This window comes from Ovis aries, chromosome 14, assembly GCF_016772045.2.
Source record: "Ovis aries strain OAR_USU_Benz2616 breed Rambouillet chromosome 14, ARS-UI_Ramb_v3.0, whole genome shotgun sequence".
Taxonomy (NCBI): domain Eukaryota; kingdom Metazoa; phylum Chordata; class Mammalia; order Artiodactyla; family Bovidae; genus Ovis; species Ovis aries.
Genome location: NC_056067.1, coordinates 25,050,141 through 25,073,839, shown reverse-complemented (window position 1 = coordinate 25,073,839; position 23,699 = coordinate 25,050,141). Strand labels below are relative to the sequence as shown.

At 55.5% G+C, this 23,699-nt stretch overlaps 2 protein-coding genes and 1 long non-coding RNA gene across 9 annotated transcripts; 1 reads left to right on the top strand and 2 right to left on the bottom strand.

The window, feature by feature from the left end:
* The first annotated feature begins 1,774 nt into the window (after positions 1 to 1,774).
* On the top strand, positions 1,775 to 14,379 carry DOK4 (docking protein 4). 7 transcript variants are annotated; one of them, XM_060397974.1, is made up of 11 exons: positions 1,775 to 1,951; positions 5,483 to 6,289; positions 6,332 to 6,975; positions 7,502 to 7,754; positions 11,104 to 11,211; positions 11,369 to 11,483; positions 11,737 to 11,856; positions 11,945 to 12,134; positions 12,800 to 12,938; positions 13,099 to 13,222; positions 13,340 to 14,379. In XM_060397974.1, the coding sequence occupies exons 4-11, from the start codon at positions 7,689 to 7,691 to the stop codon at positions 13,456 to 13,458; spliced, it is 981 nt and encodes a 326-aa protein (XP_060253957.1). In that variant the 5' UTR covers positions 1,775 to 1,951; positions 5,483 to 6,289; positions 6,332 to 6,975; positions 7,502 to 7,688; the 3' UTR covers positions 13,459 to 14,379. The 7 variants fall into 7 exon arrangements, with proteins under 7 accessions (XP_060253957.1, XP_042087626.1, XP_042087624.1 ...); XM_042231692.1 differs by lacking the exon at positions 6,332 to 6,975 and having other exon boundaries at positions 5,483 to 5,632; positions 7,505 to 7,754; positions 13,099 to 14,379; XM_042231690.1 differs by lacking the exon at positions 6,332 to 6,975 and having other exon boundaries at positions 5,483 to 5,632; positions 13,099 to 14,379.
* LOC114117882 (uncharacterized) lies at positions 7,473 to 9,561 on the bottom strand. Its single transcript, XR_006056107.2, has 2 exons — positions 9,428 to 9,561; positions 7,473 to 9,230 (listed from the first exon to the last, which is right to left on the bottom strand). It is a non-coding gene; the product is annotated as an uncharacterized LOC114117882 (long non-coding RNA).
* A 351-nt stretch (positions 14,380 to 14,730) lies between the features above and the next one.
* POLR2C (RNA polymerase II subunit C) lies at positions 14,731 to 23,053 on the bottom strand. The gene is made up of 9 exons (XM_004015026.4): positions 22,930 to 23,053; positions 22,717 to 22,766; positions 20,233 to 20,301; positions 20,037 to 20,089; positions 17,298 to 17,426; positions 16,878 to 16,929; positions 16,579 to 16,747; positions 16,348 to 16,422; positions 14,731 to 15,757 (listed from the first exon to the last, which is right to left on the bottom strand). The coding sequence occupies exons 1-9, from the start codon at positions 23,013 to 23,015 to the stop codon at positions 15,613 to 15,615; spliced, it is 828 nt and encodes a 275-aa protein (XP_004015075.1). The 5' UTR covers positions 23,016 to 23,053; the 3' UTR covers positions 14,731 to 15,612.
* Positions 23,054 to 23,699: the final 646 nt, after the last annotated feature.

Here is a 23,699-nt window from a genome sequence, read left to right as displayed (position 1 = left end):
TTGGCCAAAACTCCTCCAAAGGTTTTTTGTTGTCTAGTTGCTCAGTTGTGTTTGACTCTTGTGACCCCATGGACTCCTCCAGTCTCCTCTATCCATGGGATTTCCCAGGCAAGAATACTGGAGTGGGTTGCCATTTCCTTCTCCAGGGGATCTTCCCAACCCAGGGGTCAAACCCACATCTCTTGCATCGGCAGGTTCTTAACCACTGAGCCACCAGGGAAGGCCCCTTCAAAGGTTGCTGCTGCTAAGTCACTTCAGTCGTGTCCGACTCTGTGCGTTACTGGTGGTAAAAAGAGTTTGCTGTGACGAATCAAGTGCTGGAAGCTTTACGAGCTGTGGTTTGAAGCAAAGCAGGTGCGGTCAAGTTTGAAAGATGCATAGGGAGGTCAGGAGGTCGAGACCCAGGCCCGCTTAGCCGGCAAGGACAAGATGAGCGTGGTCCCCTCCTCCCCCTGGCAGCGTGGGACTGGTTAGCTCAGGCCAGGGTGGGGGCTGCTAGGAGCCCTTGGGGCTCCCTTGGTGGCCACTGGCATGAGAGTGACCACCCTAGGAAGGTATTCAGGGGAAGGGAAGCAGCCCCCTAAGAGGTCCCGTGGACCAGATTTAGACTGAGGCCCAGTGATTAGAAGGCAGGGGCATGGGATCCATGAGTGAGTGCTGTGGTTCTTGGACCCTCAGTGTCTTGGGCTTTTGGCTCAGAGAAAACCTGGTCAAGGGTTAGACTGGGAAGCATTTTCATGTTTAAGGATTTCAGCTGTTCAGGTGTGGCCTCTTGTTTTGTTTTGTGTACTTGGTGTAAAGCAGTGTTTAACGTGCATCAGAGTCACCTAGGGGCTTGTTAAAACGCAGATTTCTGGGCACTAAGCCTAGAGATCCTGATTTCACAGGTCTGGGCTGGGGTAGGGAATTTGCTTTTCTAACAAGTTTCAAAGTGATGCTGATGCTGACCCTTCACTCTGCAAACCACTGGTGTTAAAGGATGCAGACCAGAAAACCAGAGGGGTGACAGAGTCCCACCCGTGGGGAGGCCCTAGGCGACCTCCGCATGCTTGCCTGGTACAGCTTATGGAGGTCTGCGGTTTGTGATTCCAACAGCGCAGTGATAAGACTGACGAGCTGTGAGGTGAGTGCTGGGGGGTGATGGTGGGCCATGGGATTTAGAAAAGTCTCAGGGGGTGCAGGATGGGAGTACAGGGTGATTTGAGGGTGGTGAGGAGGCTGGGGAGGAAGGAGAGGCTGGCCGACTGCTAGGGGAGCTGACAATCCGAGAGAGCGGCGCCGATGCAGCTACTCGATTGTGCGGGGTGCGGCGAGGGGTGCTGGAGAGGGGCGATAGGGGGTCCCTGGGGGTGGGGGTCCTCCGGAAGGCTAGACTGAGAAGGGCCCAAGGAGTCCTCTAGGGGATAGGGGAGCAAGGAATGTGTGTATGATTCCCATAGAAATGGAGAGAGGGTGGTAGGAATCTGGGGACTGGGACCTGATGGTGGAGTTCAGATTTCGGGGGCTGAGAGGCGATGTGAGACTGCAACTGGGGGCCCAGGAAGGGAAGGTGAGGCTGAGCCGGGGTTGAGGAGGGCCACCTGATGGGGCCCGCGGAGGCAAGCAGGGAATGGCGGCGGGGGTGGAGGTGGGAGGAGGCGGGGAGGGCAGGGAAGCCGGGGCAGAACTTGGTGTCCCTCAGCTCGGAGGAATACGGCGGGGGCGGGCCGCCAGGGGGGACGGGGCGGGGCGGAGCGGGGCGGCGAGGGTGAGCCTGGCGGCTGGGTGGCTCCGCGGAGTCCCAGCCGGAGCCAAGCTGGACGGCCGCGCCTCCCTCGCCGTCCCCGCCCGGAGCCCGGCGCCGCCGCTGCCCGGCCGCCCCGCCGCCCCCGCCGGCCGCGCCGTGACGCGGGCATGAGCCTGGCCCTCCGCCCGCTGAGCCAGCGCCCCCGGCAGGGGCCGCGGCGCCCAGGTAACTAGTGGGGCGCGAGGCGGGGAGGGGGGCCTCAGGTCGCGCAGGAGCCCTCCAGACCCTCGGCGACTCCTCCTTGAGGACTCTCCAAGCCCATGGGACCTTCCTACCCTGTGGGGGTCCTCAGGGGTCCACTTCCAAAAGCCAATCCCTGCCACCGGAACTACCCCTTGAGCCCCACCTTCCCCCAGCTCTCTTCTCCAGGGGAGCCCAGGTCAGGGCTTGACCTCACACCTTCCCCGCACCTACCCCACACCTACCCATCGAAAGAGCCCAGGCCCTCGTGCTCCCTGGCCCTGCCATCTCGAAGGGGCACAGCTCCGCTCCTCATAGCTTGCCTCCTCGCACCCTATCTGCTTTCATGCCTCCTACACTCTCAGTACCACCCCCCCACCCCCGCACCGCCCCGCCCGCCCCTAAATTCCTAGAGACTCTCCAACTGCCCCACCGTCCACCCCACCTACAGATGATTCCTGCCGTACAACTTAAACTCGCAGCCAGCTGCCCGCTTTTGTTGATTGTTTCTGCCTGTTCCTGGGGTCCTGTTCACTCTCTCCCCCAGAACTCCCGAAGTCCGGCTTCCCGTTAAATGCTTGCTGTCACTGCAGAGGGGTATGAGCGGAGGCTGGCACCTGGGCCGTGTCCCAAGCTGTGGCTCCGTGGCTGTTGCCAGGAGACTCAGATGGAGGGTTTCGGGTGTAGGGGTCTGAGAGTCAAGGGCAGTGACAGGCGGGCAGGATCCACAGCAGCGGTTTGAGGCTGGGCTTATTTAGTGCAAAGTCCTTTCTTGCCCCTTTCAAAAGATGTGGCTCCAGTGCAGGCCAGTCCTATCCCCCAGCTGGGTTGGGTCTCAGGAGCTGTGCCCCCAGTTGCTTGTCCTTCTGAGCCTGGGCAATGGTTACTTCTAGCTCTTCTCTCCCAGGGAGGGCAGCAGAGCTGGGCATGATCTCACCCAACAACCAGGGCCAAGGTGGGGCCACCCAGCCAGGCCTGGACATGGGGTCAGCCGTGCTGTCTCCCCCCGGGTCAGCTCTGAACCAAACTGTGGGTCCGGGGCCCAGGGAAATGGGAACCCACCACTGCCCCACATGTCTTTGGAAGCTGAGCTGGGTCTGACCAGGTGGATATTGGTGGTGGGAGAAAGGATGAAGAGGACAAAACAAATCCTGGAGATAATTACGTTTTCAGCCCCCATGTACTGAGTACCTACTCTGCACTCAGCAGTAAAGAATCCACCTGCAATGCAGGAGATGTGGGTTTGATCCCTAGGTTGGGAAGATTCCCTGGAGAAGGGAATGGCTACCCACTCCAGTATTCTTGCCTGGGAAATCCCATGGACAAAGGAGCCCAGCGGGCTACAGTCCATGGGGTCGCAAGAGTCGGACACATCTGAGTGACTAAACAACACTGCACTGGGCACCATTCTAGGTGGTAGGACGGAGCTGTTAATTAGAGGAGGCTTAGCCACCAGGGAGCTGACATTCTAGGATGTTGTTGGAGACAGTGGCCAAGCAAACCAGCAGATGAAGAGGCGAAACCTATAGGGATATGTGGGGACAGTGGAAGCCAGGTGTGGTGGTAGAGGCTGACTGGGGGCTCCCTTTGGCCAGGATGGTCAGGGAAGGACTCTCTAAACTGATGGTCTTTAAACTGATGCGGTAGAATGAACCTTGGACCATCTGAGGGAACAGTGTTGTATAGGCAGGGAACAGCAAGTGTAGTGATCCCACGTGGGTAAGAATTACGCATGTTGAGGAACATCCCCCGCACCATCCCCTGGCAGTGGGGAGATGAGGCCAGAAGAGTGGGGGGAGGACGGGAGGCAGACCAGCGGCAGTGGTCTGGAGACATAGCACCACCGTCCTGGCTGGAGGGCCCAGAAGACAGTGACAGTGACTGTTCTGATGTCTCTTTCTTCCAGTCTTCTCTTCCCAATTGGTTTTGGATCTGACTTTGCCACCCACTTTCAGACCTGCGGTGTTTCAGGTGGTGGTTGCTTGTGAGGATTTGCAGGGGTGGAGGAGGTCAGGGATGGGACCCTCCGGGGAAGGGAGGACCTCCTCCTGGCCCCTGATAGCCATCACACGGGAGTAGAGAGGACCAGGTGGGGGTGGGGTGGGGGATGGGAAATGTCCCTGGTGCTGGAGACAATCCGGTTGATAGGATCTTTGCCAGCGGGTGGAGACACCGAGCAGTCAGTGAGCCGGGGTCCAGGCAGGGCTGTCCCCAAGCCCTGATAAGATCCGATCTGTCGCGGGGTTGGGAGGCCCAGCCAGGCCGACAGCCACTCCGGCTCAGCCATTGGTTGCCAGCAGCAGCAAGTAGCATTTGTTCTGGAGCCAAGCCTCCAGGCAGAATCTGGGTGCAGGGAGGGAGTGCTTAGACAGCCGTCCCACAGGGCAGGTAGGCAGTGGCCCTGCTCCACCCCTCTGCTGGGCACCAGGGAGTGTCCTACCCTTTCTGCACAAGATGCCTGCTCTTCCTGGGAGAGGGGGTACATTTCAGAGTCCAGCTCTCTGGAGGAGCCAGTGGTGTCCTGGTCAGGGCAGGTACCATTTGTGGCTGAGCAACCACATTGATGCTAGGCTGGGAGCAGGAATGAGGCTCCTTACTCCTTCCCCGTTGAGGAGCTGTGTTGAGGGGGTGCTGGACACCCTGCTTAGCCTCTCAGAGTGCTCAGAGCTGACCTGACAGACCTGAGACCACAGTTAGCGGGGTGTCTTTCCCTGCTGCAGGCTTGTGATTGCCAGAGCTGCTGGGGGTTCAGTAGTGATGGGGAAAGTGGCCCCAGGTGTGGTAAGGGGAGGAGGGCTGCAGGGGGAGCCTTCCTGGTTCCTGCCTACTGTGCTCAGCCGACTGCCATCTCTTGATGCCTGATTGGGTCTGCACAGGCTCAGCCAGGGGTCCACGTCCTTTGAGGGATTGGTTGGTTCTGGGTACCCCCCCCCCAGATCCCATTGCCCATCAAATGTGTAAGTCTACCCATTGACCCTTCCCCCTCTCTCCCCGCCTCCCCAGCTCTCCTGTGCTGTATCACTCTGGGCACCAGCTTGGGTCTTGCTCTTGCATATTTATTTGGAACCAAGTAAGGTCAGCACCACCTGTGACTCCAGGCCAGCGTGAGCTGCCGGGCGCCCTGCCACCCATGCTCTCCCTGGAAGGTTACTCTTCCCGCTGGTTTATTTCTAGGGCCTGGGGCCTAGGGTGGGGTGTGGACCTGTGGACAGATGTGCCAGGGGTACTCCTGAGAGCTTGGCGGCTGCAGTCGCTCAAGGGGTACGGCGGGGAAGGTAACACGGAGAGGCAGGTAGGAGCAGGCCTGTGTCGGGCAGGTGAAAGGCTGGGTTAGGGTGATCTCACAGCCCTTGGCTGGGCAGCAGCTCTCGAAATACAAACATCCCTTTGGGTTTTCAAGGCAGATGCTCTTGGTCCAGCGTGGGCAGGCAGGTGCCTCAGGGATTCATTTCCTCATTTTAAATGGGCTGATTTATCTTCTTCTTTTTTTTTTTTTTTTTAATTTTATTTTACTAGTGGGGAAATTGAGGCACTGAGATGTTAAGCGGCTTGCCCAGGACCTCTTGCCTGATATGCATGTTCCTGGTTATGCATGCTTGAATGCATGTTCCTGGCTGGACCACATCCCGAGCTGCCTTGGATGAACCGGGGGCCCCGTGCATGCTGGTCAGTGTGTTCTGAAAGAGGCCTCCCTTGCATGGCCCCTCAGCCAGTGGCCGGCTGGCCATCATCTCAGAGGGGACTTTTACAGAGCCAGTCCTTGCTGGGGGTGGTCAAGGAAGCCCCAGATGGTGGAGACAGAGCTGGGAAAGCTTGTTCATCTCTGAGTGCCAGCACCTGGGTCTAGCAAGGCTGTTGGAGAGGTCAGTACCAGGGAGAGACCCCACAGCCGACCTTACAGGAGGAAAACAGATCACTTGGGTGTGGCAGGGTCTTGGCCCCCAGGGAGCTGGGAGAGAGGGCGTGGATGGGCATGGAGGCTGCTGAGGGGTGCTGAAGGGGCTCTCGGGGTACACGGGGCATAGAGAGCACTACCCTCTGTGTCCCTTCGCCTATTTGCATGTGCACACTGGGGTAGTCACATCTGTTCCTTGTTAGGCACTCGACAGACAGGCCTCCAGAAGATTAATTAATGCCAAGCTGCTGGCAGCTCCAGCAGGATGCTTGCCCCAGGGTCCTGTCCTGGCAGCACAGATGCCCAGCTGACCCCAGCGTGCTACCACATTCTCATCCAGAGACGCAGGGGGCCATGTTGCAGGCACAGCCCTGCCCCGAGCCTGGGTGGCAGAGAAGGCTAAGGCTGTGGTGAGTGGCCAGAGCCGGGTGGCAGAGAAGGCTAAGGCTCTGGTGAGTGGCCAGAGCCAGGTGGCAGAGCATCCCATCCCTAGGCCCGCCTCCATCACCCGCTCCGAAACTTATTTGTCCCTGACTGAAGCCTGGACTTGCTCTGTGACCCTGGCCACGCCGCCTCTCCTCTCTGGGCAGCTTGCTTTTCCCCAACCATAAAATGATCTGAAATGGATGTTGGGCTGGGTCATCACTGAGGCACCCGCCTCCGCCAAGTCTGAGTCTTTGTTATCTGCCGACCTGCCTGATTCCAAGAGCCCCTGGTGGCACCCCTTTTCCAGCTGCATATGGACTTCCCGTTAGTCCCCCTCAATGTGGTCCAGCTGTGTCCTTTGCTCCCACCCCAGGTGTTTGCTAGTTCTCCGTGCAATTAACTCCTGCCTGGGTCCAGGACACAGGACACCGAGAGTCCTGTCCAGACCCGGTGCCCTCACAGACCAACCTGGCCTTCCCAGTGCCAGGGCAAGGCAACCGCTTCGACAGTGGCCACTGCCAGCCTGCCCAGCACATTCTTCAGGCTTATCTGCAGGCCCGTCCCATTGGACTCTGCCCTCCCACCCAGGAAGCAGCACCCAGACAGGCTGCTGAAGAGTTCCAGGGGGCAGGGAGAGCAGGGTTTGAGGGGACGGTTCTGACTCTTGCCTGGAGCTGGGGAGATCCAGGTATAGAACAGAGTGGGACAGAGGGCCTGGGGTAGTGGGGGTGCTGTCTGCTGAGACCATGGGGTGGATCATCTGACCTCGGGGAGCATGGTCCCAGAATCTGTGCCATCTCCCAGGAGCCCGTCTCTTGGAAGGCTTCCCGCAGGGAGGTGCCCGTGCAGGAGGGGGGCTTTCTGGAAGCCTGCCCCTCAGCTGCAGCAGGAGCTAGGGCCCCGCCGGCAGCTCCCCGGCCACCTTTTCCTCTGCCCCCACCTCCACAGCAGGAGCCGGAGCCCGTCCTCCCAGGAAGGGGTTAACCGTGTGAGGGAGGGGACTGGGCTAGACCATTTTCCTCGTAGAGGCCTCCACCTCGGGTTTTCCTGAATGGTTCTGCCATCCTGGGGTGGGGAGGGAAGGGAAGGAAGAAGGGCGGGCTGAGGGAGGAAGGGAGGGGACGAGTGTGGGTAGAGGAAGGAAAAAAAGATCGAGACAGCCAGGGGAAGAGAAAGATGTCACTGTCTAATCTCCCTGTCATTTTTATTTCCAGCAGGCGCCGGGCGAAGGGGCTGCTAGAACAATGCTGAGGCGGGCGAGGTGAGGAGCAGCTCCGCGCAGCAGCCCCGTCGGAGGATCTCGAACAGGTGATCGGAGGAGCCGGGGAAACCGAGGCCACCTGGGCATCCCTCCCCTCGGCGCCCGAGAGAGACGAGCCTCAAAGACACAGTGGAGAAACCATGGCGACCAATTTCAACGACATCGTCAAGCAAGGCTACGTGAAGATGAAGAGCAGGAAGCTCGGGGTGAGCCACCTTCCAAGGGGCCCTCGGTCTGGCATCTGGGATGTCGGGGGGTGCGCGGCCACCTGCCGGTTCCTGGCCGGCCATCGCGCATTGCTGGTCTCTCGAGGTTTCTGGCCGGCGGGCTGCCTGGCATGTGCCTGTGCCCGGCTCTGCCCACTGCGGCCCCCGCCCCAGCCCGGCTGGCTGGAGTCCCTGTGGCTGGGCCAGTGGTGGTGGCCGATGGGCAGGCGGCTCCCCTGCTATTGTTGAAGTTGTCGCCTGGGCAGCGGCTGGAAATGCCGGGCTCTATCTGAGCTGAGACCAGCTTGTCACTTCCCCTTGCCATCACCTCCTCGTCTCCCCCTCCCCTCCCCTGGCCTCTTTTCTTTAAAGTACCTCATCTCTCCTGCTTCCCGTGGCTTGCTGTGTACCGGCATTTATTTATCTTTGGTTGTTGCTTCTACGGTTGAAGTATTGGCCAAGGAGAGTGGTTGGTTGTTGGGGGTAGGGCGGCGGTACGAGGGGCACAGAAGCTGGCATTTATGTGGTTTATGAATGAGAACCTGGGCGGGATGGCCCGTGGCATTGGGCCCGGCTGCTTTCCTCCCAGGTTTTGGGGGCTTGGAGGGCCTATGGAGATGAGGCCTCAGATGTACCTTTGCAGGGTGTGCACCCTCGCCCACCCCCTACTGGTGAAACCCCCCCAAAAGGCATGAGCAGGGGCCCCAGGGACCAACTTAATAATCTTGGTGAGGTTGTCCCAAGAGCTGCCTTTATTCCCTGACCCTCCCCGCTCTCTCCATTGAGGGGCCTCCTTAATAAGACGGAAACCCTGGCCCCTGAGATGGCCCAAGTCTTGTGTTTACCTGGGCCTCCTGCCCGCCCTCCCCCACCTCCCCCATGGCCTTGGTGGGAGTGGGGGTGCGATCTGACTTTCAAGGCTTCCTGGCTCAGCAGAGTGGGCTGGCGGAGAAGGCGGGCTCTGATACTCAGGGGCCCTTGTGTGGGTGACCAGACAGAACAGGACTGGCCTTGGAGCAGGGTGGTTCTTGTGCCCCCTTCCACTCCTGTGGCCCCCACCCCCAGGGCCCCTGCTGGGGGCTCCTCTGTCCAGGCAGCCAGTTAGCTGGTGGGCACTGGGGGCTCTTCTGCCCAGGCAGGGGGCAGCCACTTAGCTGGTGGGCACGTTGGGGTCTTACCTGGATTTGGACTGTGTCCCAGCCTGGGCCCTGGTGGCCATCAGCCACTGTGTTCTTGCCCCAAGAGAAGGATGGAGCCCACTTGGGGCACAGAATGAGGGGAAAAGCTAAGGCTGCGGTGGGGAGGCAGGGGGCAGGGGCCCAGCTTCTAGTGTGGCTCCTTCCTCAGGGCCTTCAGGCCCCCAGGGGCCAGCTGGGCTGAGGGCCAGTCCAGAGCAGAGTTTCCCAGGAAGCCGAGGCACTTGATGTGGCCACTTGGGCTCAGAACCCGGCCTGTTTCAGGGGGAGGCCCGGGAACCTACGGTGGACACAGTCAAAGGCAGGGTTTGGGAGCTGGGCTCTGGCCAGGCCCCGTCTGGAGTCACCCCCACTCAGGGAACTCGACTTCCCCCTGCAGATCTGCTGTGAGGGGCTGGGGCCACCCGGCCATTCTTGTCTCAGCCCACAGAGGTGAGGGGGGAAGGGCTGAAAGAGATCAGGAGCGGGCCCTCCTACCTGCCAGGGCTTTCCTCCCAAGGCAGAGCTGTGGCAGAGTGTTTCTGAAGCGCTGATCAAAGACCTGTGAGAAGTGGGGAAGGAGGGCTCTTGAGCGCAGTGGCTCCCTGGGGCTCTGTGTTCGTGCGGAGTGTGTGTGCGTGTGTGCGTGTGCATGTGTGTGTGTGTGTATCTTGTAACCAGGCAACCAGAGCGCTCAGGCCCCCAGGCCTTCTGCCCCTGCAGGCTGCACAGAGCCCAGCCTGGCAGGGCACGTCTGAGTTGGCAGCATTCATTCATCCATCCATCCATTCACGGTCCCTACACATGATCATTCACTTGTTCAGCAGGCTCTGTTCACGAGGCTACTGGCATGTGAGGATTCTGAGAATAAAATACAGTCTCTGCCCTAAAAGAGCTGCTCAGCTTAGAGCTGAGGTCTGCTGGGGTTTATGTGGACAGGCCGAGGGCTGAGCCAAGGTCAGGGGGGCAGAGACAGACATGTCTCCTAGAGTCTCCGGAGCCTGAAATAGCCTGGTGTGAGCAGCTTCTCAGGATGGAGACTGCCTCGACCCACTGCACCCTGGGAACCTGACTGCCGAGGACCTGGTGCCCACATAGCAGGGCAAAGAGGAGGGTCCCTCAGTCTCCACACTGCCAGTGAGAGGAGCGCTGGAGATTCCGGGGAATGGCTCTGCCAGCCTTCTGGAATGCTTGCTGAAAGAGTGGGTACACCCCAGCTGGACTTTGGGCTGGAAAAGAGCCGTAGAAGGAAGAGTCAGAGGCCCAGGCAAGTGGCTAGGGCCAACAGTGTGGCAGCTCCCCGCTCCCTGGCTCCCTTGCCTTTCGGATGGAGTCCAGGAAGCTATAGAGAATTTAGGTGGATTTAGGCAAGGGTCACTGGCGGTGGTTGGGACAAGGAGTGATGAACCTTGCTGGGAAGACTCTGTGCTCTGGGGGTGATTCCAGGTTCCTGGCTCTGCTCCTTGACCTCTGAGAGCACCTGGTTTCCCAGCTGGAGCAGGAAACTAACCCTGGTTCCCTTCATTCCCAGGATGGTCAGTGAATGAAGAGGTCCTAGAGACAAGAGGGGGTGTTACCTACATCAAGAGCTGTCCCCTGGCTCTAAGAACAAGGGCTGTGGTGATGTGCGGGCTGGGAGCGGGCTCAGGCCTGATTCCTGTCCGCACGACATTGCTTCTGTCCTGGCCGGTGCTCTTGGGCAGAGCCTTAGCGCAGTGGTTTCCCAGTACGGCCTTGGCTCCAGGCAGCTGGTTTTAAATACCAGTTCTACCATTCATAAGCTGTTACTCAACTCTTGGGTGCCTCAGATTCCATCTGTAAAGTGGAGATGATAATAGAACTGACCTCAAGAGTGACCCTGAGATTAAATGTGAGGAGTGCTAATAACAAAAAGCACAAATAAATGTTGGCTACTTAGGTTAAACCCAGAGCTGAACTCATAGTAAACAGTAACTCAGGAGCACCTTTTATGGAGCCAGCCAAGAAATGATTGCCTTTTCAATCTGGGGAGGGGTCTCTTCCCCAGGGTGGGATGTCACAGTGGTCTTTTGGGCCTGAGCCCCCTAGAAGGCTATGTGGCACTGCCCCTCGTGGTAGGCAGGGAAAACTGCAGGGTCACTTTGGCTGCGCTGGGAGTGGTCCAGGGTCCATCCCCCTGCCATCTCGCCCCACAGATCTACCGGAGGTGCTGGCTGGTGTTCCGAAAGTCCTCCAGCAAGGGGCCCCAGCGGCTGGAGAAGTATCCAGACGAGAAGTCCGTGTGCCTCCGAGGCTGCCCCAAGGTTAGGGGGCCTGGGCCCTAGCTCCCCAACCTGTAAGCAGTGATGATCTGTTCAGAGTCCTGAGGGCCAAGAGGACCCTCCTGGGGGTGGCAGAGCTGTGGGGGATGTAGCGGGAGGTGCTTCACCCTGGCTGAGTCCCCTGTGGATGCCGTGCCAGGTGACAGAGATCAGCAACGTCAAGTGTGTCACACGGCTCCCCAAGGAGACCAAGAGGCAGGCAGTGGCCATCATATTCACTGACGACTCAGCACGGACCTTCACCTGCGACTCAGGTGAGGGGATGGGGCTGCAGGCGGTGTGCTGGTCAAGGTCCAATTGGTAGGGGTCAGAGCCAGGCTAGCTCTCCTGATGGGGTGTGAGGTGTGGGGGAGGAGGGCGCCCCCCAGGATGAGGTGGGCAGGCAGGCAGAGTCCACTGGCCTCGCCCTCTCTGCTTTGCATGCGGGGACTACTCCGGCTGAAGCAGGTGGGATGGGCTGCCGAGGGACCCTGAGTTGGCAGCATGATGAGATACTGTTTTCTCCAGAGCTGGAGGCAGAGGAGTGGTACAAGACACTCTCTGTGGAGTGTCTGGGGTCGAGGCTCAACGACATCAGTCTGGGAGAGCCAGACCTCCTGGCCCCGGGAGTGCAGTGTGAGCAGACAGGTGAGGCCTGGTGCTGGCACAGGGTGGGGTGGGGGGACCTCCCCTCACCCCCCGAAAGCGCCAGGCCCTCTTGTTCTCTCCCCTCCAGATCGCTTCAATGTCTTCCTGCTGCCCTGCCCCAACCTGGACGTGTATGGCGAGTGCAAGCTGCAGATCACCCACGAGAACATCTACCTCTGGGACATACACAACCCCCGCGTGAAGCTCGTCTCGTGGCCCCTCTGCTCACTGCGCCGCTACGGCCGGGATGCCACCCGCTTCACCTTTGAGGCTGGCCGGTAGGACCCGCTCGCCTCCCCACCCTCCAGCCATGGTCTTGATGGTGGCTGTCATTCACTTGTGTTGGGCCCTGTGCTGAAAGCTCATGTATCAGCATAGCATGCTGAAGGGGAACATAATATTCCCATTTTACTGAAGAAATCGAGGCTCCCAGCAAGTACGTCAAAAGCTCAAGTCAGATGCTGGCACTGGTACTGACCTGCTCTGTGATGGCAGACCTTTGTCTCAGTTTTCTTATCTGTCATATGGGATAATAAAAGTACCTAGCCTCATACACTGGGTGATGATGGTGAGGACTGGGTGTAGCTTGCACTCTGGAGCAGCCTGCCTAGACTCCAATTCTGTATACTCCACCATGTAACTTTGGTTGTTACTTAGCTTCTGAATGCCTCAGTTTTCTCATCTATAAGATAGTTTGAGAAGAACTGTAGTAATTAGGAAACCAATTGCACACAGACCCGGTGGTGGAGAAAACAGGATGGATTAATTCTTGTAAAGCATTTAGACCACCACCTGGCCCATGGAAAATGTTCAGCACGTTTGAGCTCGGTGGTCAGGCCCTCAGGTAACAGCCCTGCCTGTTCCCAAAGGAGAGCCTGACTAAGCATGTCACATACGTGGGACGTGCCCACCACCGTGCTCTCTGTGCTCCCTGTGTCCCCAGGATGTGTGACGCTGGAGAAGGGCTCTACACCTTCCAGACACAGGAAGGGGAACAGATTTACCAGCGGGTCCACAGTGCCACCCTGGCCATCGCCGAGCAGCACAAACGAGTCCTGCTGGAGATGGAGAAGAATGTGAGGGTGAGGCCACGCGTGTCAGTCCAGGGTAGGGGGCGGCGGGTGGGCAGTCAGAGGACCGGGAGAGTGCCAGCCGACTCCAGCTCGTGAGTATGGCAAAGGCAGGCAGGGTCTTGGGCTGGCCACCCCTGGGCTTAGCCGCTGACCCTTCTCTGCCCCACAGCTGCTGAGCAAGGGCACAGAACATTACTCATACCCCTGCACGCCCACTACCATGCTGCCCCGCAGTGCCTACTGGCACCACATCACAGGTTCCCAGAACATCGCTGAGGCCTCCAGCTTCGCCGGTGAGTCACTGCTGTGCGTCACCCCCACCAGCCAGGAGGCTCTGTGGAGGACAAGGTGTGCTGGGCAGGGGTCTTCTGTCCTGGGCCCAAGTCCTCAGCCTGCGTCTGTGTCCACAGGTGAGGGGTATGCGGCAGCCCAGGCCAGCTCAGAAACGGACCTCCTCAACAGATTCATCCTGCTAAAGCCAAAGCCCAGCCAGGGGGACAGCAATGAGGCCAGGGCCCCTTCCCAGTGACGGCAGAGCTAGCGTGCCTGGATGACCGCTGGGGCTGCCTGCAGGGGCTGTGGGCCAGAAGCTCAGAGAAAGGGAGCAAGCTGTCCCTTCTCTGCCCCCAAGGGTGAGACTGGACCAAGGCAAAGGGCTGGCCACGCCACCTGAGCATGTGTGAGGGGCTGGAGCTACCATAGGACTATATACGGTTAATGATTTTAATATATATGGCTTATGACATTATTCTATATTAATAAGATTTCCCCCTCTGTCCCTCCCTGCCACCACATACACATCTTTTATCCCCATGACCAGGCCACAGTCAGGGCTGTTTCTGAATGTGAGGGCGGTGGTTTTTCCTGTTCCCCAAGGGGTACCAGCCCTCCTGCTTTGGGCCCGAGGAGGGAGACAGTCCGCACTCCTGGCGCCTGCTCTTGCTGCTGGCTTTCCCACGCAGCCCAGGGGTGGAGACGGCAGGTGGCTCCTTGGTCCCTCTGGGCTTGGTGGCACAGGAAGGATCCGCGCTTACACTGTGCCACTCGGCAGCCTTGCACTTGGGAGTTTTACGCAGAGGTGACATCTGGCTGACACCTCAAGTGAAAATCTGGTTTTAAAGTGGTTTCTGCCCAGGCTCTTCCTGCTTCGTAGGCTGAGAAGACATCCTGGGGGCAGGGTGCTGATTACCTCAGCCCAGGGAGGGTGGCCTCCCGAGCTCTTTCCTGCTCCAGGGCCAGGCCGGCCCCCAGGAGGACTGCGGGGTCGGGGTGAGCACCCTGCTGCCCCCTCACTGACCAGGTGGGCAGTGCTCCCGTGGAGGGTGCCCCCCTGCCCTGTGTGGCCTCCCTCTGGCCAAAAGGACTCAAAAACCGAGACCACCCCATTTCCTCCTCCCCACATGGTGCTGAGGCTCCCTGCTGAAACGCAATTAAAGCAATTGATTTTCTAGTGCTGGTATTTATTGACTACCGTGCAGAAGGGCTATCTTTCTACTCACATCAAACCTTTGGTTGTGTGTGTGTTGGGTTTTTTGTTTTTAATATTTTAGGGTTCTAATCTGTGGGAACAGACCCTGTTGTAAATAACCACTATTCGAGTCGTGGCAGGATGGTAAAGCAAGAGGCCCCTCCAGACAGAGCCCTGGAGCCAGGGAGGGGCCACGGCCCGCTCAGCTCTGAACCTGACCCAGGGAATGACCACCCCAGGAGTAAGCTAGCCTGAAGGAGGGCACCCAGAGGCCACGGGGAGGGAGGCAGAGCTGGCTGGCTCGGTTCGTGGCTTGATGACGCATGAAGGAGATTACGTACGTTGTGCTCTTTATTGCCAAAAATAAAAACTTTCAAAAGACAACTACTGTTAATAAATAACCCTTCCTTTCTGTACTAGATTTCCGGTTTTCTCCAGGCTTCTCCTGCCAGGCTGCCTAATTAACTGCGTTGGGTGTGTGCCTACCAACAGGGCTAAGGGGTCAAGGCCAGATCTTCATTAAGGTCCTTGTCCTCTTCCCCGGCCTCCCACCACACCCACAAATTAAATCATCTGGCCATTGTTGGTGAAGATTGAAACTGATGGGTAGAGAACAAAATACAAGTTTACTGGCGGGAAGAGGGGGATAGCCTGGGACTAACACTACTCTTAAGAGGTTCTCAGATTCAAGACACTTGAGAATCTGAGTGAAAGACCAATAGGATGGCGGAGGCAGGGACTGCAAGGGCGCTTGGGCAGCCCGAGTGAGGATTCCAGAGTCAGTCCCTACATACAAGCCTACAATGGTGAGCACTCCAACTTGTGAACAGAAAGGGTTTGAAGTAAAGAGCTGGAATGACCCAAAGATGAGAGTCCAGTTCAGTGGTTGTCAACAGGGGAGCCCTATGGCCCCCGAGGCACGCTGGGAGACCGGGTGGAAGGAGTGTTTCAGGGAGCACTGCTGCCGACCCACAGGCAGGCCCAGGGACGCTAAATGAAGGGGGAAACTGCCCTGCCAGCAACGGCAGTGGCGGTCCCGGTATCTGTAACCGAGCAAGGCTGGGACGGACCTACCCCTCCCCACTGCTGCCTTGCTAACTGGTACTGAAGGCTTGCCAAGAAACTTGAGCAGCAGCTGTCCAGTCCCCAGGAGCCAAAAAGAGTCTCAGAAGAGACCTGAAATCCAACTGTTTTGCTCAGACAGGTGAGCTGCAGCTAGTTTATGGTGAGGACGTCACTCTGGATCTCGTGGCTTAACTGGGTCTGTAAATCACTCAGCTTCTTCTTTAATCCAGAGAGGGCTGAAAGGACGATGGTCTCGGGGCGCAGAGAGCCACAAGATTCCACATTGTAGTAAAACCTGAGAGGCAAGAGTCCAGTGAGAGCCCTCCACAAAGCATTCAGGCCAGCGGGCCCCAGCTTTGGCCAAGGGCCTCCTTCCCTTCTAGGTCCTGACTCCTTTCTCCCCATGAATTTGACCTTGTCCCAGGGTTGACCTCCATCCAGCTGCTTAAAAACAGTGATCCCAGTGTACTCTGTAGGACCTCAAGAGGGCCATAGCTGCCTCAGAAAGATGTTGTGTGAAAAATCTCAGGACACTCGTGCAGACCCACTCCACACTGAGGGGAAGGAGGATGAATAAGCAGCGCCTCCTGCTCCAGCGTTTTCATGTCTGTCACTAAACGCGTTGGACAATTTGGGGCCCTAGGTTTGATCTTAGATTGACCTTTCTTTGGGGGCTGAATAATCACAACAGGAATAGTCTGGATAACTGGAGGGCCCCCTTCTCCCAGTAACCAAAAGGGGGACTTAAGGGGGGTTTAGCAGTTACCTGCCCTTTCTCAGCTGAGGGGAACTGGACAGGAGGGAAAGGGCTCCCTAACTCAGAGGCTGCACCAGACCTGTATGTTCTTACACACGTGACCTTCGAGTGCCAAACCAGGGTCTTACCTCTCTGGCTTGCCGTTGGGGTCGTAGGGGGCCTGTGACTCATCCTCATCCAGCTCTGAGTACTCACTCTTTGGCCTGAGGTCAAACAGAGGTCAGCACAGGGTTGCTGGGGCCAGCACATGGCCGCTTTTGGGACCCGTGTCTCACAGTCAGGCTGCCCCATCTGGGTCACTAGGAGCCACTTCCACACCTGCCCACCCAGCCGGCCCTCAGCTCCCACCAGGAACACACCATTCCTCCGGCTTGGGGTACACCGTGTGCCTGAGGGCATTGTCAGGGTCATACTCAAACGCCACTCCTGCAGTTGGGTTCCACTTGGCGTGCTCCTTGCCAAAGCCTTTTTTGGCATAGGCTCGCAGTCTCAGCTCCTGGCCCTTTCTCAGCTTGACGATGAGAATGTCTGTGGGGACAGGTGAGAGTCAGTCGAGGGCCGGCAGGGGCACAGTCCTCTGGGTCTGACCTGCAGCCCCTGGAAGACCAGACAACATGAGAGGCTGGGTCTAGTCCCTGCCTCTCTCGGGGCGCCTTACCATCCTGCTCCACGTAGTCGTTGGGGTCATTATCTCGGTTCCTAGATGTCACCTGCAGGGAGTCCAAACAGAGGCATTTATTAGCAGCTGCTCATCTCACCCGGAAATCTTCCAGCACCTCCAGGGATCCCGTCTGTGCTGGTGACTGGCCTCTAACCCCTATCTCATGGCTGTGACAACCTCCTCAGTCAAAACAGTAGCATGGTCTTCAAAAGGGTCCTAAAGCGGCAGAGGGCCCACAGCACCAATGTTTCTGCCCATTCTGGCGAGGGTCCAGAATCATTAGTACTTCTAAGCATCAGGCTCACATTAAGGCAGAGGGTAACACAGGGAAGTTGGCATCTTCTAAGAATCCACCCCAATCTGGCCCACTGGAGCCAGGAGAACAGCAAAGGTCCCAACAGGGAGGGCCTTCCTGACCGGAATGACCCGGGGACTGTTGGAGATGAGGTCTCGAGATGTGACGTGACGCGTCTGGTCTTCGTTGCACCGCACGTCCAGAGTGAACTCCACCGAGCACTCGGGGCAGAACTCTTCACATGTGCAGTCCTGAGGCGGGAGAGAGATAGCAGTGAGTCTGTGGAGAGACGGTGAAGTCTGGCTTGGCTCCCCCCTTCTAATGCCCTGTCCCTGAAGGTTCTTCATCTGATGAAAGGGTGGCCGCAGCCGCCAGTCTCTCGTCAGCTGTATCCATCTACACACCACTCTTGGGCTGCTAAACTGCTCTTCCTCAGAGAACCAAGGCACTAACAGAGGAGGCTTTCATCCCGCACAGTTCAGGATCCATGAGCTGGAACTAGCTTGGGAATGCAATTACCACTTAAAACAATCTAGGGGACAATAGAAAAAAGTACCTTTTAAGCTCCAGACTACTGACCTTTTCTAAAAAAGTTTCACACATTCACAAAAGCAGAGAAGGGTATAACAGACTGCCACCATGTAAGTATCACTCAGCTTTAATAATTCTCAAGTTTGCCATTCTTTAAACTGATTCTAGAAACACTCCCGTCTTAAGAGACTAGCTGCTACCATTTAACGTCAGGCAAGAAGAGAGGTACCAGAATGTAGTCAAGCAAACTGTTCTCCCCTCATATCAGTGAGGAAAATCCAAGCTACTTTTGACGTTTTCAAGATGATGAAGGAAATCTATGGGCCACCCCTGGCCAGCCTGTAATCACACACAGGTGGGACAGGAAGGCAACCTGGACCCCTGAGATGGAATCACTCTTAGAAATATGAAATTAAGGAATCAAAATGTAATGGAAGACAAAAATATAAAAAGGTACTCAACCTAAAAAAAAGAGAGAGAAGAGTCTGTTCAAGAGATCAAGAGACTAAAGAGGTGTAACAACCAAATGCAACGCGTGCATCACAGATCCACAAACAAAAAGCTAATGAGGGGGAATTCCTCGGCAGTCCAGCGGTTCAGACTCTGTCCTTTCTCTGTCAAGAGTGTGGGGTTCAAACCCTGGTCGGGGAACTAAGACCTGGTAAGCCAAGCAGTTCAGCCAAACCGAAAAACAATTATGGACATTTCGAAGATAACTAGGAAAAGCTGAATTTAGACTGTATATAGATAGTACAAATCCACACTAATTTTCTTAGGCTCCATACTGTGGTTAGGTAAGAAAATATCCTTATTTTTAGGACACACATGCTGATGTAGTTAGGGGAGAAGTATCATGGTTTCTGTAACGTTCTTTCAGATGGTTTAGCAAAAATCACAACATCTATATGAAACATAGAGCAAATATAGCGAAGTATCAACAACTGCAAATTAAAAGTGAAATGAAAATGAGTATGTATTCTATTTTTAACTTTTCTGCAAATTTTAAGAAAACACAAACGGAAAATCCACACCATCTTTATTCAGTAAATGCAATACTAGAAAAAAATTTAATGGAAGGAACTGTTTAGTCACAGGGCATGGACTAACTGCTCTTCAATTGGTGGTACAACTGTCTTTATCAATATATGTGATGTTTTATTTCTTAAAAACAGACTCTGGGGACATGAAGCAAAAATGATGAAATGTCAAAATGTGACAAGTGGTTTGGCGGCAGCATGCCTATTTGTTTTATTAGCTCCACACTTTGCTGGTGCTTGAATATTTAAAAAAAAAAACACACACATATATGGACTTCCCTGGAGGCGCAGTGGATAAGAATCCACCTGTCAATGCAGGGGACACAGGTTCAATCCCTGGTCCAGGAAGATCCCACATGCTATGGAGCAACTAAGCCCGTGCACCACAACCACTACTGAGCCAGCAAGCAGCAACCACCGAACCTGTGTGCCACAGCTACTGCCGCCCTTGAGCCTGAGGCCAGTGCCCGCAACAAGAAGCCACCACAGTGGAGGTCTGCACACTGCAACCAGGAGTATCCCCGCTCAATGCAACTAGAAATAGCTCGAGCAGCAACAAAGACCCAGCAGAGCCAAAAATAAACAATTAATAAAACAAACAGCAACACACATATACATTTACAAAATATATCAAATTAAGCCATTAGCACACCAAAATGATGTGCCCCTGGGAATACCAGAAAAGGGGTTGATTCAGGACCACATAAAGCCATCAAGAAGGAATACTCTCAAGCTGTCAACTAATGCAGCTCTGGTGAAAGGATGCAGGTAACCTAATCCTATCCTACACGTTCCCTAGTTCTGAGCCCATTAATGTATCGTGGAAGCGGCAAACATCACCCCAGGGGAATGGAGCCATGTTTCAGTAAGACAACCTATAGGGTGAGGCATAAAGCTGGCAGACAGCTGCTGCTCTGCAGGACAGTTCTCACTCCCTCTGCTCCTTGTCCTCACCCACTAGCCTTCTGTTGACGCTCTTTAGCCTCCTAGGCCCCTGTCCCTGGGAAGAGATGCTCTGGAGAACACTGCACACCAGATGCTGAAGAGAAACAGCTCCACCCATTCGGTATAAATGAGTATCCAGGTCTATGTCCCCTATGGCTAATGAGACTCTCTGATGCCCCTTGAGCCTCATCGATCTGTGGTCCCATCAGAACCAAAGACCGATGCCTGCCCTGGGCTCCAGACATCTCCATACTGTCTTTCTAAAAGCCGAAATCGAGATGGCTGGAAAAAATCTCCCTGGGAACTGAGTTCCCTGCCTCCCCCGAGCTCCCCAAGCACACAGCATACCCGGGAGTACTGCAACTTGTCCACAATGTCGTCACTGGTGAGAGGGATTAATCCTGGGAGACAGAGAAAAGCACACTGAAGAAGGCAGGGGCCAAGCTGGAAAGGAGAGTCCAGAAGTCCCCTTGGGGGTGAGGATGCTTCTTCCTCTGACACTGGCACAGCCCCCTCCCTGTAACTCTCCAAACCCAGCACTCACCAAGTCTGTGAGCAATGAACTCGTCATGAAGGACGGAGGAATTGGCATCAATCTGAACCCAGTCAATTGCTAAAGAATGAAGGAAGCAGAAAAAGCAGACAGGCAGATTAGCCACCAAATTTTCCAGATTTAAAAATCATCTGAAAGTGTTTGTTGCTCAGTCATGTCTGACTCTTTGCAATCCCATGCACTGCAGCCTGCCAGGCTCCTCTGTCCATGGGATTCTCCAGGCAAGAATTCTGGAGTGGATTACCATGCTCTTCTCAGAGAATCTTCCCGATCCAGGGATTGAACCCTAGGGGCTTCCTGCACTGAGGCAGATTCTTTAGCATCTGAGCCCCTCCAAATCATCTAGTGCTTACTAAATTGCAGAGGCCGAGTCAGGCTGCCAGAGACTGATTCCACAGCTCTGGAGTGGGGCCCAGAAGCTGCATTTTAATAAGAACCACACACACTGCACCGCACTTCCCTGCTCAGGCAGTTATGATGCAGACAGTTCCCTGTATTACCCCAAAAACACTGACCTAAAGATACCACGAGAATGGGAGCGTGTTTCTCAGAGCGGAGTATTTCTGTGGGAAGCACTTAAATCTGCTACTCATGCCAACACCAGTAAGAACACAAGCTATTTGGGCACTTGAAAGTTGGACAAACCTCAGAGAAGTAACATAGACTTATGGCCCACATCTCCTTTTGTGATATAATGACTAGATTACCCAAATTAATACTTTATTATCATTCAACCAAATCATGTTTACCCAATTCCTTTAATGGGTAGGGCATACTAATCCCTACCAGCCATGAGCGAGGAGGAGAACTGCAGTGTCACACATAGTTGATTTAAACACATTTACTCATTCATTCATAAATATGTGTACATAAACAATTAAATTCAGAAGTCAAAAGGCAGTGAGACCAACTGTTCAATGAGGGGCACAGACACTAGGAACAGAGGACCAGACACGACCAGACCCCCACCTGCTTGTCCTTCTGCTTCCTAAACCTGAGCCAAGCAAGGACTAAGAGCCAAGCTTTTCTGTCTCTGCCTTTCCTCCCACTGGCGTGCCTTTAACCTCTCCTGTGCAGGATTTAAAATCCTGTGAGCTTCCTATAAACCAGGCCTTGCCCACCCTCTGTGATACAGAGATGAATACTCTCTCCCGGGAGGAAGCTACTCTCTCCTGGAACTCTGTCCACACTTCTCTTAAGACACTTGTCAAATTGCGTTATATCTGTGTGCATCTTGCTTCCACCTCAAGCTTCAAAATTTCTTTGGGTCTTCAGATGTCTTAATTTCTGTATTCCTAGCTGGGGTCTGGATTGCAAGAGGTGCTTCATGCTACATGGGAAAAGTGGCGCTTGAATGTCAGGGCTGCACCCTAAAGCACAACTGCCTCACTTTACTCATGATGAAACTAAGGTCCTGAGACCCCACGGGGTGATTAGGCAGAGAAGGAGAACCAGCACTCCAAGCTCTGAGTTGAAAAAGTCTCCGGGGGGTGGTAATGGTGGAAAAACTACAATGTCCTCTGCTTACCAACCAACTGGCCCGTTCATCTCCTTAGGAATTTGCACACTTGATGCGGTAACTATGGCTTACATCTCTTTTTCCTAAACCAAACTCAGAGTTAACACTCGGAAAATATTTGTAGTATATCTGTAGACAGGCAGAACACCCAGTGAAGAGTGGCTGGAACAAAAGCAGAAACAGATCCTTTCTCCTTGAAGCGTCAAACCCACTGCAGCTACGGTTCTCCTTAAACCCTAGAAGAATCTGCCTGCAAATGCAGGAGAAGCGGGTCTGATCCCTGGATTGGGAAGATCCCCTAGAGAAGGAAATGGCTGCCCACTCCAGTATTCTTGCCTGGAGAATCCCATGGACAGAGGAGCCTACAGCCAATGGGGTCGCAAAGAGTCGAACACAACTGAGCAACTGAAGATGAACTCCTAGAGAACCCTGTACTTCACAGCTCTGCGTTTCCAGTGCCTAGCACCACTGCCTGGAGCTTATATGCTCCCGAGATGCAGCTGACGGAACAGATTCACATTACCGGGCAATGGAGACTCACTGAACACAAGGCACAGAGATTATTCCCCTTAATCGTTAACGTCGCCCTGACAACTGCTATTAGCGTCCGAACATTAGAGAGGGGACTGCAACAGAGTTTAATAGCTTGCCCAAGTTTCGCAGCGATAGTAAGTGAAAACAGTTTGAGTCCCAGTCCACAGACTCCTGAGCCCATGAGCGTCACCAACGCACGGAAAAGAATGGAACTAAATAGCCCGTGGGAGCCAGAGAGGTGGCCAGAGTGGGCCTGGGCCAAGGGCAAAGGGCCCGATCAAGTCTCCAGCACGACTGTCCTCTTAGCGCCCCCAATCCCTCGCCCAAACCAAGGCTGGGGGCAGGAGCTGCAAGGCAAGGGGAGGAGTGGGGTGGGGGGAGAGAGGCCTGGTAGCCCTGGCAACGAGACTGGGGTCGCTTACCTATTATGGGCACCTCAGCGATGAAGACCCTCCGGATAGAATTTGCCACCCTGAGGAATGAAAACCAAGCGGCGTGTGGGCACCGCAACCTCGACAGGCCGGGCTCGCGCCCCACCGCGCCCAAAGCGGAAGCCAGTTTTGAAAAGACACGACGTCCCGCAGGCTGGGACCCCGGCTCTCCAGAACCGCCAACCTCTCCCCCAGCAGTCTTACGCCAGGTCCGTGTTCTCGATGATGAACTTGACATTCTCGTCGGTGAGCTCCGTGATCCGCACTGTGGGCTGGTTGGCGTACGGCATCGCGCCCCACCGCTCGCTCGACCTCTGTTGTCAGCTCTGCCGGGCCTGCGCCAACTCCTCCAGCGGAAGTCCGTCAGCGGGGCCTCGCCACTGGCGCGGACGGGCGCTCACAGCGCCGCCTGCTGCTCGGAGGCCTGAAGTTTTCCACCCACCCCTCCCACCTTCTTGAAGAGGCACCACGTTCAACCATTCAGAGGGCGATTTGGCAAAGCATGCACACGCCCTTGATTCCACAGTAACACTTCTAAGAATCCATACTGCAGAAACATTTGCAGGTGTAAGCAAACATGTACAGGGACGTTCACTGCAGCTGCTGCTGCTGCTAAGTCGCTTCAGCCGTGTCCGACTCTGTGCGACCCCATAGACTAGGCAGCCCACCAGGCTCCGCCGCCCCTGGGATTCTCAGGCAAGAACACTGGAGTGGGTTGCCATTTCCTTCTCCAGTTCACTGCAGCAGTTTCTGGCAAAAGATAAATAAAAGATGCCCATTGACAGAGACCTGGTTAAATATACAAACACAGGAATACTGTAACGTTTTTTAAAAGAATGAAGTGTGTAAATTTATGGAAGAAGAAAAGTACAGTTGGTCCTCCATATGCAAGGGTTTTTGAATCCAACCAATTGAAGATAAAATTCCATAAAGTTCCAAAAATAAAACAAATTTGCTGCACTATTTATATAGCA

Coding starts and splice junctions, on each gene's coding strand:
- POLR2C (XM_004015026.4), bottom strand. CDS start 23,015: ATGCCGTACGCCAACCAGCCCACAGTGCGGATCACGGAGCTCACCGAC. Junction 16,423..16,578: donor TACCCCAAGCCGGAGGAATG/GTGTGTTCCTGG, acceptor GTTTGACCTCAG/GCCAAAGAGTGAGTACTCAG. Junction 15,758..16,347: donor CCCAACGGCAAGCCAGAGAG/GTAAGACCCTGG, acceptor CTTGCCTCTCAG/GTTTTACTACAATGTGGAAT.
- DOK4 (XM_042231689.1), top strand. CDS start 7,689: ATGGCGACCAATTTCAACGACATCGTCAAGCAAGGCTACGTGAAGATG. Junction 7,755..11,103: donor TGAAGAGCAGGAAGCTCGGG/GTGAGCCACCTT, acceptor CTCGCCCCACAG/ATCTACCGGAGGTGCTGGCT. Junction 12,939..13,098: donor AGATGGAGAAGAATGTGAGG/GTGAGGCCACGC, acceptor TCTGCCCCACAG/CTGCTGAGCAAGGGCACAGA.